Source organism: Cloeon dipterum, chromosome 1 (genome assembly GCF_949628265.1).
Source record: "Cloeon dipterum chromosome 1, ieCloDipt1.1, whole genome shotgun sequence".
NCBI lineage: Eukaryota > Metazoa > Arthropoda > Insecta > Ephemeroptera > Baetidae > Cloeon > Cloeon dipterum.
Window position 1 is genome coordinate 11533388 of NC_088786.1, and position 14216 is coordinate 11547603.

Below are 14216 nucleotides of genomic sequence, written 5' to 3' on the forward strand. Positions count from 1 at the left end.
GGCTGTGTCGCGCTTTTCAACGTGAAATTCGTATCTTTGGACCGAAAATCAGGGCCGCGTGCATGTAAATATTTTGATTGTGCGGGTCGTACGAATATGTGCTGCGAAGCGGAGCTCTATTATAATTTATATGGCGGCCGGTGGCAGTGAAAGTGCTGGAGGCGAGGCTGCGGCGCGCACAACCCGTTCAGTCTCTTGTCTGACACCATGGATGCGCGTCTGCTCTTCTGCCTCCAGCTCCTCGTGCTCGCCGCGTCGGCTCAGGACACAGACAAAGTACGTTTTGACTTAATTCACACTGCAAGCACTAATTTTATTTTACACACATATGCAAGTTCTTATCACGAGTTTTCTACTTATTTTTTTCGATAACTTTAAATATATCTTTTAAATGTTACAATTTTGTATAACCTGAAATTTATATTGCGTTATATTTACTAAAATTCTCCGTAGATATTTATCTGGAGAGCTAAATAATCAATTTGATGTTTTCTTAAGAACACGGCTCACCAATAATTGAAAATTCCACACTTTTCTAATCGAAATATTTTCAAACCCTCTAATATTGATACCTTTTGAGATTCACAAAATTGTGGGATACGTTTGAACATTGCAACATCAATTCCAACGTCATAAAATTTTACTAATCCATAAAAACTTTGCAGCATTTCTTTTGGTGACACCAAAGGTTCTTTATTTTAAAATATACGAGACAAAAATATTGTTTTACGAAATTACATAATCTAAATTCAATTGGAAACTATCAACTAATTTTGGTAAAAAGTGAAATTAAAAAGATTACGCTCTGCGTCACGGATGAACAAGTTCAATTATAAGATTATATTGCCTGCGTGCATAACCTGTTAGTTTCACTTTTTATAGATTAATGCGAAGTTAATTTTTTCGGTTTTTGTCTTTGACCACCTTACAAGGCAAATTCCAATTTTCACGTTTTTTACATAAAAACTATTTCCTTCAAAATCCTATTAATTTCATTGGTTTCTCTTTAATTACTCTTTTGTATTAATTTGACGTGCTCTTATTTAAATTAAAGAGATTTTTCATTTTCATTGAAGGGCAGTAGTGCGAATTTACAACAATGCACACAGCATTGCGTATTGTTTATGCGCGCGCCTTTGAAGCATTAAAATGCAAGTGAATGTCGCACTTTGGGAATTGCATTCTGCGTCGACAATGGGTGGCGAGAGGGAAACTTGAGAAAAAGCGTAAAACCCGAACGGAACAATCAACCTCTGCCTTTCTTTGCTGTTGATAATAATAATGTTTTGATGCGTCCACGCCTTCTTCCACGTGTGCGCCTGATTCAATATGCAAAAGAGAGCGACAGCCATAAAAAAGCAACTCGCTCGGCATGCGAGGCGGCGATTCTCGAAATATGCCAACCTGTGGTTTGCACGGAGTTGAAAATAATCTCGAGCAAACGAGATCGAGCTCGCCAGCACTTTCCCTGCTCGGGATGAAATTCATCCTCTCATCCTTCGCTTCTTGTCCTTTCCATCGCGAAATACAACTAGAGGCGGATCTACAGGATGGACCAAAGTGCACGGGGCATTCGTTTCACCTCAACCTCACAATGCTCGAAACCTTAGAGAAACTCATAGAAAAAATGAAAAGCACAATAATTACTGTCATAATATTTTAATTTCTATCACAGATAATTTAAATTATAAAGTTGTCCATTCACCCCAATGTCTTTGCCATCAGTGTGTGCGAGTGAGATAAATACATCAAATTTGTTGTCCGTGAATTTAGTGATCGTTTGATTGATACATATTAATTTGGAAATCATTGGAATAACTCTGTTAACTTTCGAGTTTGAGACAGCCTGTATAATTTTGAGGCATGCGAGCAGAGGAGTATTCAGGTTTTAGGCGACCGCTCGTGGATATAACCGAACATCTGTGTGCGTGCGGATACGTCTGTTAATGGCACAATGACCCAGAAGTCGCGACTTAATTAAGCCTTCGTAAAAATGCAGCCAACTTTTACTTTTAATTGTAAAAAAAATCAACGTGAATAGGTTGAATGAATCCATGTCGAATATTCTTAGTTTTATTTATTTAGCATTATTCAAAATAACTCAATTATATATTAGTTTTCGCAGAATTTGTTAGAAAATCTCGAACCACAGGCTAAATTTTCAATTATTTTAACTAATATCTTAAAAATCATCACTTAAAAATAATGCCGTTTAAAGATTTAATTGGAAAAAATCGCTTTAATTAATAAAAAAAAGGAAGTAAATAATACCTCTACTACTTCTCTAATAGAGACGAATGGCATATCAATTAATTTCAAAAGTATATTTTGAATAGACATGGTTTGCAGTTCAATCGCTTAAACAAATGTTTTAATTTCAATTTAATTGAAACCAAATTTCTCAGCTGCGCTGTCATTTGCTACCATTAAAATTAAAGATGATTTGTTACAGTTTTCAAATATAATAACTGCACGGGGAGCACCGTTGATCGCCATGAAATTTACTGAAAGCAATTCCCTTTGTAACAACGTCTCTGCTCTGATTACCCTTGTAGCGAGCAAATATAAATAATGGATTCCATGGTCACGTGCGTTTTGATTTTCTCGTTACTGATTATCTCAAGCAGCCCTTTGTCTCGTTTGTTTTGGCGCTATCTCTTTTACCGGCCTTTTACCATTTTTACCTGCTTATAGTCAATCTGTTCTTTGGATTCGCTTCACTCCTCAAATCACACCTTAAAAAGCTCATAAAAATCTCCAACACATTTTCTTGCACTCTAATTTCTGTTGATATAAAATCACAAATAACAATAGTTGGCAATTAAATGAAAGATATTTTTGACATTAAGAGGCAAACGGCTTGGAGAGAAAATTTTTTTGCCACTTCAAAATTAATGTTTTTTTAAATGATTATTTATGCAATTGGAGAAATTTTCTTTACGTGCGGCTATATTTTTATAATTGAATTCAATTTGGTGAGTTAAAAACTCAAATAGACTGGAGGGGCTGTAGAAACCAACTAATTGTGGTCTCAGGCAATCATGAAAATTGCGACTGACCGTTCCAAGAAGTGGTTTTCAAATCTGTATAGAAAACGCGCACCAGACGCGCGAAAACATACTTTCGCGATTTGAGTCGATTTGAAGCGAGAGATTTGTAGCAAGCGCAATTTTTCCTTAATCATACTTTGGCCGTCTTTCTCTTCCCATATAACAAAACAATTGCAGACCTCGTTGGTGGCGGACACGTCTCATTTTATATAATTGGTTGGCAGTCGCCGACTGGAAGCATTATACCTACAAGAGCAACAAGTTTTAGAAACGTGCTCTCAACAGAAACAGAAACAGACAAACTATCGTTCCATGGATGAAATTAGCTTCTGCCTGTGCAACCCTCTTCTATCTCAAACAGTTCGTCATCCATATTTTTTTATAAGCCTCCCAAAATTTCATTGAGAGAAATCACATAATTTTCATACTCTTCTCAACAATCGATATAAATTTGAGGCAAGTTTATAAATTTATGTCTAAAAATGTTTGTACAAAAATTTAAGACGAGAGAAATCAATAAATTATTGTGAGCAACCTATTTTCATGTATATGGAAATGTAAACATGACTGCTTTGTTAGTTTTACAGTTTAATTTTTAATGACACAACTCATTAAAATATTAATTCCTATATATATGTTTCAACAAACAGATAAAACTCGTCTGGAGGCATTGCTCATTATATCCTCCAAGAATATATTGAAGTAACAATCATAATCAATCTGTCACGAGTATGTTTCTGGAGAGCGGTTGTGTATCAGTTTGTGCCGAAATTTAACGTTGATTTGTAATTAGCCATATTGACATTAATTGCTCAATTCATTGAGAACTTAATGTCGAGACTTTCTAAACGAAAGACTGCGATGACCTTGTGAGAAAAAGCAGCCTGTGCGAATTCGAGCGGATTCAATTTTGTTTGCGCATGCAGCAGCGAAACGAAACACCGGTGGTTCACAGAGAGATCGGAAAATTAATACCGAGCAAGCAGCAATAAATTAATCCGCAAGAACAATTGCCGCGTGCTGCTGTTGCTGCAAAATAAAAAAAAATATATACAATCAGCCTTCTTGAACAAACTGCAGAAAACAAACGGATCACTTTCCATCGATTGAAGCAGTGTGTTCACGTCGAACCATGCCAGCATGCGATCTCCACACACGGTATTATATTTGTTTATCGTCAATGTATCGATTTATTCTCACACGTCCAGCCGATCACGATTCGACGCAAGCGGCACTTGATTGATTGGCACGTCTGCTCCGCTGCCTTCTCGCGGCCGCAATAAATCATCGTTTCTCGCGATTCCGCGTTCAGAAAGGCGCCGAAAACGGTGGCTAAGCTGCTTGTCTTTCCGTTTAAGACTTTAAGAGAAAGTACTCGCAAGTGGGCAGCAAAACGAAACGGACGGTCATCCTTGTGACGAGACAACAACCTTTGTCCTTCACGACAAACGACAAGCACCGGAGCTCATCGTCAAACGACAAGAAAATGCGTGGAATAAAAATCCATCCTCGGGGAACGGAGAAAATAAATGCTTACCAACGCGGCATTTAGTACCGACAAAAGAATTCACTAAATTTGTTTTCAGCCGGGATAACACACATTTGTGGCTCCTGGACATGAAATTGTCACAATTAAAGACGTTTTCAATTAATGCTAAACAGGTCAACAACTGTTGCCAAAGTAATGAAGCTTACTTTGTATGAGGAGTCATGCTTCGCTGGCGAACAGCCAGAGAAAAGAATAAATATGATAAGCAGGATCGGTAATAATAGCGTATAGGTTGTATGTCTGATTTTTAAGATTGAAATTAAACTCTTTATTTGCATGTAAAACAATACAATTATAATTTTGTGATGAGCAAAATAGCAAACTTATTTTCTCTATGCGTGGTGAGTTTTTGCTCCTATTTTTACAACGTATTCCTATATCAATTATAGCTGTTTACGATGAGGGAAACGGGGAATAAAAATTATAAAATGTAAGACACTTTTGTTTGAACGGATTTTTTGAAGGGGCAGAGTTTTATTTGTAATATAGTGTGTCTATATATTATATATAATTCGATAAGCATAAAATCTTTTATAAAACCTTTTTTTTCCTCAACACATTTTCATAGACTCATAGAAGGCCTTCTGCAATTTGGCAAATAAATAAGTCTATGTATTATTAATGTATTATATATTATGGGGTGCATTGTTATTATAAATAAATATATTGAATTTAAAGTGGAATTATGGTAACAATTGTTATTGTCTATTTGAATAATCGTTTGCTTCAGCTAGCGGCAAATTTATTTCAATTTTTGAGAAGCAAAATAACCAAACAAGATTAAAATGCTTTATAAAAATTAACCCGATTTTCACCAAATATTAAAATGCTTGAGCAATATAGTTTAAATTTAAATTAAAACTCTTTTAATCGGAATCTAAGTAACGTTTTATCACGGGAATACTCCTTATAATGAAACAAATTTATTTTTCCATTAGCAAGACCATTTGAAAAACACCAAACATATTTTACTGTGGTAATTTGCAGTGCTACAACGGTAAAGTTTGGCTTTTGCTCAATCCTCATGCAAGAATTAGTCTTTCATTGGCATCAAGAATTTCTCTCACTTTTGGAGAAGTCAAACCCTCTTTAAGTTGAATTATTACAGCAGGACTTTCTTTGACAGTGAGCTATCAATAAAACTGCTTTTTTTGCCGCTTGCCAAGAATTCAAATATTAATTTGAACATAACAATCATTTTCCAACTTCAAAATGCAGCCTTGGAATATTTTTGGCTCCATCCGCTCTATCCTTTGATTGAGTGCTTTTGAAAGTAAGCGCTAGCAATAGCATGACTTTATTCAAACCAATATAAAGCTACTTTGCATGAATAGTTTCCTCACCGCGGTTTTACCTCTAAAAGCGACTCCCATGTGTCAGTTGCACCACAGGCACAGGCAGTAGATGCGATTTCTTAATTTTAGTTATTTTAATGCCTTCTTTCTTTATAGATCCATAAGTGTAGGCGGCAAAAAGCGCACGACGCCGACTATGGGTTGATTACCATTAAAAATAGCTGCAGCATCAGATAAGCAAATAGTGCAACCGTTGGATTGTTGGCCAACAACAATGGGAGCCAAACGAGGCGCGAGGTCGGCCGGGTCAGTCGTGGGGTCACGGAACGAGAGCACTTTATTTGCGCTTTTTAATGCTTTCCTCTGCGCCCCAAGGTCGGCCGCCCCCGCAATAAACGAGCGCGTCTCAGGCTGCCTCAATACTTTCGATACACTTTCGGCAACTTTGGTTGGACACACAACAATCAATAGCAATTATTGGCAAACTGCAAGCGTGCCAGAGAAGCCAAAGAAAGGAGCAAGGTTAATTACACAGTCCTGTGTAAGAGGTCTGCACTCGATTTAATTGCATTTGGTTTGGCCAATCTTTGACTCAGACAGCTTTACGTCAGTTCTGAAATGAGAGAGAAATTGTTGCAGAAGTCCTTTCAAGGAAAATTAAAATCTAGTATTAGTAATAGATTTTTCTCAACTAGTGTTGCTATTGCAGCTGGTACTCCAGTTTTTGATATGAGAAAAAGATTTCTTTTACAACTTTCAATAATTTTTTATTTCAACAACAAAAAAATGGAAAAAAACTCGTTCAAAAGGATTAATGTGCATGGCTCCCAGTTTCAAAATAATGCGGTTAGCACAATTACTTTTGAACTGACGATAAAACTTGAACTTTGAAGGAGTTTCTTCGGGCAAGGTAAATCATTTTCAGGACAATAAATTCGGGGTAAAATATTATTTTTGCCAATTTAGTCGTTCTTAATATTCCAAAAGAGCAGAAATTCCAATTAAATAATAGCCAAATTTTTTGCAATGATCACTTTGCGTCTTTAAAAATTTGCAGAGATTGGAATCGAATCCTTCTAGGAGTAAAAAATGTATCATGAAAGATCAGAAAACTTCTGATTGAAGGGTAAATTTACGAGGGCAAGAATAGCGTTAGCTTTAGAAATATCAGAGTTTCAAAATTTTATACTTTAAGCCTTTTTTATCCAGCATAGTCTGAAACAAAATCCGTGTAATTGAGAGCTTATAAAAGTGGTTAATTACAAAAATGCGTAAATCTATCGATGATTTCTGAAACTGAGATTCTAACTTTTAGCGCGACACGATTTTCCTCCTCACGCATAAATGTATCTCCTTCCATTAACATTGCTGACTAATTGAATTTATTAAAATAATCTAGCACCACTGCTCATATTTTTTTAGCAGGAAAGTTTATATTTTCGTGCTCAATCTAGGCACATTTTAAGGCCTTCCTTACATCTTCATATTTTTAATGTCAAATACATTTTTTACATTTTGAAATGCTAATGAAAATGTTTGAAGTGCTCTTGGAGTTTCCAAACCACGAGCGGAGAGATTACTGCTCCTTTTTTAGTGACGGGATACTTTTTCATTAGCTGACTAGTTGACATAAATTTTTACACAGACTGAAGCACGCAACTGTTTTCTCGTATTTGCTTAGTTTTATGGACCACTAAGAGGAAGAAAGCACGGTGCTCAGCTAAGGTTTTAAGAGGAAAAGGTTGCGCTGTACTCCGGTATCTCCCAAGATTAAATTTTTAATAATTTCCGTTAATAACGCTCAAGGTACACATGCTGCGCGCCGCATCCTGCACTTCTGGTTCACTTTTCACGCTCGAGACGGCAGCTGTTGTAAAATGATAGTTAAAATGCTGCCAATTAATTTAGTAACGAGAAACATTAAAATCAATAGAGCGTATAAGAGTCTCGTAATTAGGAAAGTTAAAAAACAACATTAGCTTGAGCTTGGTGCAGACGGTTGATCACGAATTCGCGAGTCGCCGTCGTTCGCTTTCACGAGGGCCCTGTGATCGCCTTTTCATCCGATCATTTCCAAAGCGCGCGCTGCCGTAAACAATGCAAATTGAACATTATCGACGCCCGCTCCGCGCTCGGAGCCCTTTGTAGAGCGCGCCGCTCTCAAGGATGCTGCCTGCAAATAAAATGTTGTGCTCCGCTTCCAGTTGTTGCCGCAACTTGCATTCGCCATGCTCTATGTCCAAACTTCTTCTCTCTTTAATTGTCAGTCTCCGCAGCCGCAACAAACCTCTGATGAAATCCTGCGAGAGAACTAAGCCCATCATCGATTTGATAAAAAAAATCCTCGTTTCCCGTTCGAAACAAACTCCTCCTCTGTTCTAAGTATACATTTTTTAACATTGTTTCGCACTTGAAAAGAAAATTGAAACGGATCAGAATGATTCTTGATGGTTTTATGGCCAGTATGTTTATCATTAATTGGTGTTTGCTTTTCTCCCCAAGAAAGAGAAAAGAAAGTAATTTTAATTGTGCTGGAGGGAAGGAACCCCTTATTTTAGCTTTTGTAATTGCTTTTCGAGAGGCATGAATAAAATAATTATTTCCTGCACCTAAATAAGTCTATAAGTATATAACGTAAAAAATTAACAAAAACTTTTTCTCTTTTTAAAACAGTAGAATCCGGTAAAATCATTTTTATTAGTTTTAAAAGAAGCTCTTTCTTCTTCTATTGTACCAAAAATTATTCCATTGGATTGGTCATCAGGATAAAAATCAGTGTATATTTTTAAAAATTGAAATATGCATGGCTTGTGAATGTTCTCATATAACATTTCTTCATAAACACGGCCAGTTTAAAAGTTTGCCATTGTTGAGAAATCGCCTTACCACAACGAGTTATTTTTCTTTCTAAAACTTTTCAAGAGGTGCAAATTCCTCTTAAACTTGGATCGAAGCAATCAACCGCGAGATTTACGGTTTTACATCTGTTTGCACATAAAGAAGCAATTTCGTACCTTTTTGGCTGCTGCGCGAGAAATGCTCTAATAATGCTGATTGCATAAAATTTAGAGTAAACACCGGCATTTCTCGCGCCTAAGCGAAAAGTGGCGTGTCGCTGCTCCGTGCATTTCACTGTCTACATCACGCACGTGCCGATGATGAAGATAAGACTGTTAGAAAGCAATTTCGTTGCCATCTCATTACATTATCATCGCGCACAACGCGCTAAAAGATGATTTCCTGCTTTTGGTTACCTATATGCGGGCACCACAATTTGTTGAACCGTGAAGAAAACAACCCGCCGCCAGAGATTTCTGCGACCGCGAGCACGCGCGCGAGGAGAAATCCGCAGACGATCGCAGAAAGCAGACCCGCTAATAAACTGGATCATTTTTTGATAGAGAGGAACAAAACAGAGTCAGCTCGATTATGTACGCATTCATGCAACGCTTCCGTTATGCAATTGAAACGGAAATTAAAAAATGAAATGACATTGGGAGAAAAAATGATAAATAATATTAAACAAAAATCTGATAAGCTCTTTTTAGAAATGAAAATTTCAATATTTTAATTTGATTTTGAAATGACTACAATCATAGGAAATCAACAAGAATTGTAGAGCTAAAAAAATAACAATACACGCACTCTTACAGTACAGCACGTGTTTCAGCCATGCAGGCCTCATCGGCAGGTTTTCTACCTTTGAAACAAAATTCATAGCCATGATATAGCCACAGAAAATTTTGAATCAGATATCGTTAAAAACACTCGCTTGCACTCATCTCTGAATGGAATTATCAAAATCCTAACTTTTATGATTGAAAATATATTAGTTTCGAATTAAAATTCCATGAATCTACCTCGATGAATATTGAGGTAGCTTATTTATTTTTGTCTCTAAATTTCTAATGAAATTTTAAGATACTTAATGAAAGATGGTTAAATTTTTTTCAGGCAAAGAGACAAATATTCCGCGAGCAAGTGCTGCCACATAATGGAGGAAAAATTCCCGAGTCTGCGTTTCGTTCAGACAGACTAGCGCTGAACAAACTGCAGAAACTCGGCGTGGCTGTTCCCGATGGAATCAGTCTAGATGCGAGGACCAACTCGGTTTTTAGGGTATCACACGACCCTGAGACGGAGTACACCCTTATCAAGATCCTACAGGTAATAATATCCTGTATTTACGCCAATTTCAACTGAGCCAGAAATGTCGTGAAGGAGGACGAAGGGCGCTACGTTCCCACGGAAGGCCGCAGGTACCCGACCTTCCCCAGGTCGGTGCAGTCGACGTACCTGCTGCGACCTCCGATCGGCTCGTTGCGCCTGCAGCACCACTTCCACCGTGCCCTGCCAGGTCCAGGACTGTCTCTTGGCGGCGCCACCATTGAGGCCACTTCTGGAGTAGCATCCGCGGCGCCGAGTCCTCAGCAGCCAACCCGGGGCTACCTGCCGGCCTACGCCAGCGGCCACTTGGGCTACAAGCCGCGACTGTCGCCACCCACCGGCACTCTGGCCTCGCCCCTCTCAGCCGCCCTTCGAGCTGAACATACTGAAGAGGCCGCCAAACCCGCGGACAAGTTCAATTACGGATTCTACGGTAATTATTTGCATGACTTGCATTCGTAGGAAATTCCGCAGCCACTAAGAGAACATCAGAAACTGATCAAAATATAAAATATTACAATTCATTTTTTCCAAAGAAGAATGGTTATTTTGGGAAATATCAACAGTTATTTCTCACAAATGTTCCGAAAGTAGGCGATATATATACGATTTTTCATCTATTAATATTTTGTACAAATTTTAACTCAAGAATTAGGCAGCAAAGGAATCATAAAAAACTTATTAAACCAATATATTATGACACACTCATATTAAATAAAATTTAATGAAAATTGCCTCATTTTTTTAAGAAGAGACTGTATCTCTTTGATACATCTCCTTTTTGTTAAATTTGTTTTTAAGTCTCTTGAACGTAGGAATTATCTGTAAAAAAAACATTACACATAGAACAAATAGTGTTTAACTTGTTTTGAAGCAGCCAAAATAAAACATTGTCGGGACAAGTGAAAATTTAATTTAATCGTTAAAAACATTTTACTCTGCTCAAGCGTAAGTGAGTGGCAAGGACATTAACGCGTCATGAATGTTAAGGAGAGAGTAAAGATTTGATCAACGCCAATCTAAGTGTTGGGCTGCTGCCAATTGTTTGTTATTTACATAGCATATCCGATAGTAAAATCGCTGAAAATTTCTCTTTAGATTTTATTTGCTAACTTTAGACAACTTTCAACTCGGTCGTCCTTATGTTATGAAAGAAAGAAACCAAAATGTAGAGAAGATGATAGAAATCGGTTAATAAATTTATATTACAAAGTTTTTTATAATTCGCCATTTTCCTACTCATATAAAATTGTTTGCTATAACCCCAAAAATTGCAGGTCTAGATGCTGACTCCGGCTTCCAACCGTCTCCACGACTGAATCTGCTGCAACCGTCGAGCTACTCGAGCTTTTTCACGCCGACGAGCGCTTTCTCGAGCGGCTTGGTGCACGTCCGCTACCCTTTCCGCAACACATACGCAACTGATTCATTTTACGGTAACCCCCTGGACAACAGTCTGGCTGGCAGAGCTGCTGAAGACGCTTACTCCGCCGAGTCCGCAGTCCACGAAATCCGAAGGAGCGCGACCTTGGTGTGCGAGGGAAACACGAACGGCGAGGCGAGAACCCACCCCCACCCTAACGGAGGATGCACGGTATGTAATGAGAACAATAATCCTACAAATGCATAAGAAGCAAGTCATCCAACAAAATGAATACTAAATATAAATTTTCCTTGTCATTTCATAAAAAAAATGTCGAATAGCAAACAATTGCGAGAAAAAATAAAATCGATAATTTCATGTCTATAAACTCTATGTTCAAACTGTTCAAATAGATTGGTGGTGTACATAATATACCTTTTATTTCAATTTGTTTTGTATCAAACTTATTGGCACGCATTGAAAGCTGATTGCGCGGATAATGGTCGGTCGCTCGATCGTAAAAAGCAGTTAAATCATCGCCACGAGTCATCGGAAGGGAAAATTGGTATTCGGCGGTGCCGAAAATGGCGATACCAATTAAAATGACGCCGCTTTCACCGAAGATCGCAAGAATATTATTTGCTTGTCATTTTGCCCGCATGAATCTCGCGCTTACGTGTGCGGGAAAAGCGCCGCTGCGGTGTTACAGACCCCCATCTCACGTCGTAAACTCTGTAATCAGCTTTTCGGCGTCAAAATGCTTTCTTTTCCTTCTGCACACTCATCGCACGGCGATTAAGACGCAAAAATCATTTCCCTCCACTGCTGGAAGCAAGTTTAATAAATTACGTGACGTATATGAACTTGACCACTTTCTGCCGGGCACTATATTCACAATTTTATATTAATAATTGGTCTTACAAGGATCTAACGAATTTTAATGGCCAATTATTTAGCAATCAGCTTAAATTACAAAATTTTAGGATGTTTTAATAGTTTATAAACTTTTTAATGAAACATTTGCATGCCATTTTGAAAAAAAACTAAAATTTTGATCTCGACTCATTAATTTTCAAACAAAAAGCTTACAGCTGCACACTGTTACACATACTCTGAATCTGATAAAATTCCACTTCTTGAGATTTTCATAAATTTAGAAAACGTTATTAAAAAACATTTAATAGTAGTGATGAGAATGTAGCTAGGTATAACTTGATCATATCAGGTTCGGAAAATTTTCAGGCAATAATCTCAACAACTATTTTTGACCTTCTCTCGTCTCTCGCGGTTGTTCCAGCTCATTTCGAACAACTACGGGCTTTTCTTTAAATAAATATTGAAAAATTAATTGACTCGTCTCGTCACTGAGATTGTAAAATAATGTCACAGTGATTTAACGGAAACTGGTTTTAAAAAATCATACATTGATAAATCTTTAAATATTTATTCTCTTCTCTTGCTTATTCAAAATTTTAACCTTGTGATCTTAGTTTTATATTATGGAAAGAGTTATAGAATCCAATGAATTCATTCAACATGTAAAAATTTTAATCCCGAAATGCACGAGTAATTGCATAACCAATAATTAATATTTTAAAATTTTATTGTTATTGCCTCCCATAATTATGCATTAATGATCATGCTAAAATTGCTTTCATCACACGTGCAAAAATAACAGGCAGAACAGGTTCTACTGCAGGCTAGTATTTTTTTCCGAACGAATGCAAAACGCTGTGTCGCATCCTGATTACAGAACTATCTTTTCTGCCTGGACGACGGCCGCACCGCCGAGTACGTTTGCCCCGAGGGATCGCTGTTCAACGCTGCCAAGGGCGCGTGCGACAGCAACAGCTTCAACTTGGACCGAAACTGTCAACCCTTGGAGTAGAAACGAAGCACATTCCACACTGACACGGTGCGCGGCCTCAGGAACTTTGATCCGGCCTTTAATGAACGGCGATTACTGTATTAGATTTCCTTTTCTCATGTGCGAGTTGAATGCGTGTCGCGTAATTACGTGGATGCAAAGGCTGCAACGCGTGTTGACGCAGTTTGCTTGACAGGATGAGTGTGTGCATGTATTTAACCTGAGAGAAAATCGTGAGAAAGCACTGGACAGTGTCGTTAGATGCGTCGTAATTTTTCATCGATTTGTTTACGTTGCATAGTTAGATTTTAAATTTATATTAGTTTTAAACCTTTGTAAATATCGTTTTATGAATAAATGCGTTAAACAAGTTCTTTTTTAAATAATACGTGACTTTTGTTGTTTTACAGATGTAAAGTTTTGGTAAAAAGCAATCATTCAACTAAGGAACTAAGGATGAGAAGAGAACAAAATAAGCTAACACAACTTTTTTAGCGCGATAATTTAACACTTTCAGAAAGTGTATTAATTGCATTTCATCATCTGGATCCAAATTGATTGTTGGAAGTCAAGGGAATTCAAATTATTTGTTTACCATCATAGTTGTTTTAACATTTCCCTCAAAAGGCAAAAACAATTTTCGTTCTAAAATTAGTTGAACCATTATAATTAAGTTGACTGTATTTTTTTTATCGTGAACAAATTAACAAACATACTGAGGCAGACATTATAGAATGAGTCGTCTGCTGTCTTATATTCGCTACCCTCAAACCCTAAGAAATTTTGAAGGTGCAGTATATTAATGCAGTAAATTTTGAGATTTGCATATCTTTAAACAAATTTTAAACCATTCTTTAAATTATTCTGAAATATTTCTTCAAGTGGTTGATCACTCAAATCTCCATATTTAACCTTTCTGCTTTTT

General features: G+C 37.3%; 1 protein-coding gene across 1 annotated transcript; it reads left to right on the forward strand.

The window, feature by feature from the left end:
• Positions 1 to 70: 70 nt before the first annotated feature.
• On the forward strand, positions 71 to 13677 carry LOC135947476 (uncharacterized). The gene is made up of 5 exons (XM_065496373.1): positions 71 to 276; positions 9849 to 10061; positions 10116 to 10494; positions 11339 to 11655; positions 13178 to 13677. Exons 1-5 carry the CDS (start codon positions 208 to 210, stop codon positions 13310 to 13312), a joined length of 1113 nt encoding a protein of 370 aa, XP_065352445.1. The 5' UTR covers positions 71 to 207; the 3' UTR covers positions 13313 to 13677.
• Positions 13678 to 14216: the final 539 nt, after the last annotated feature.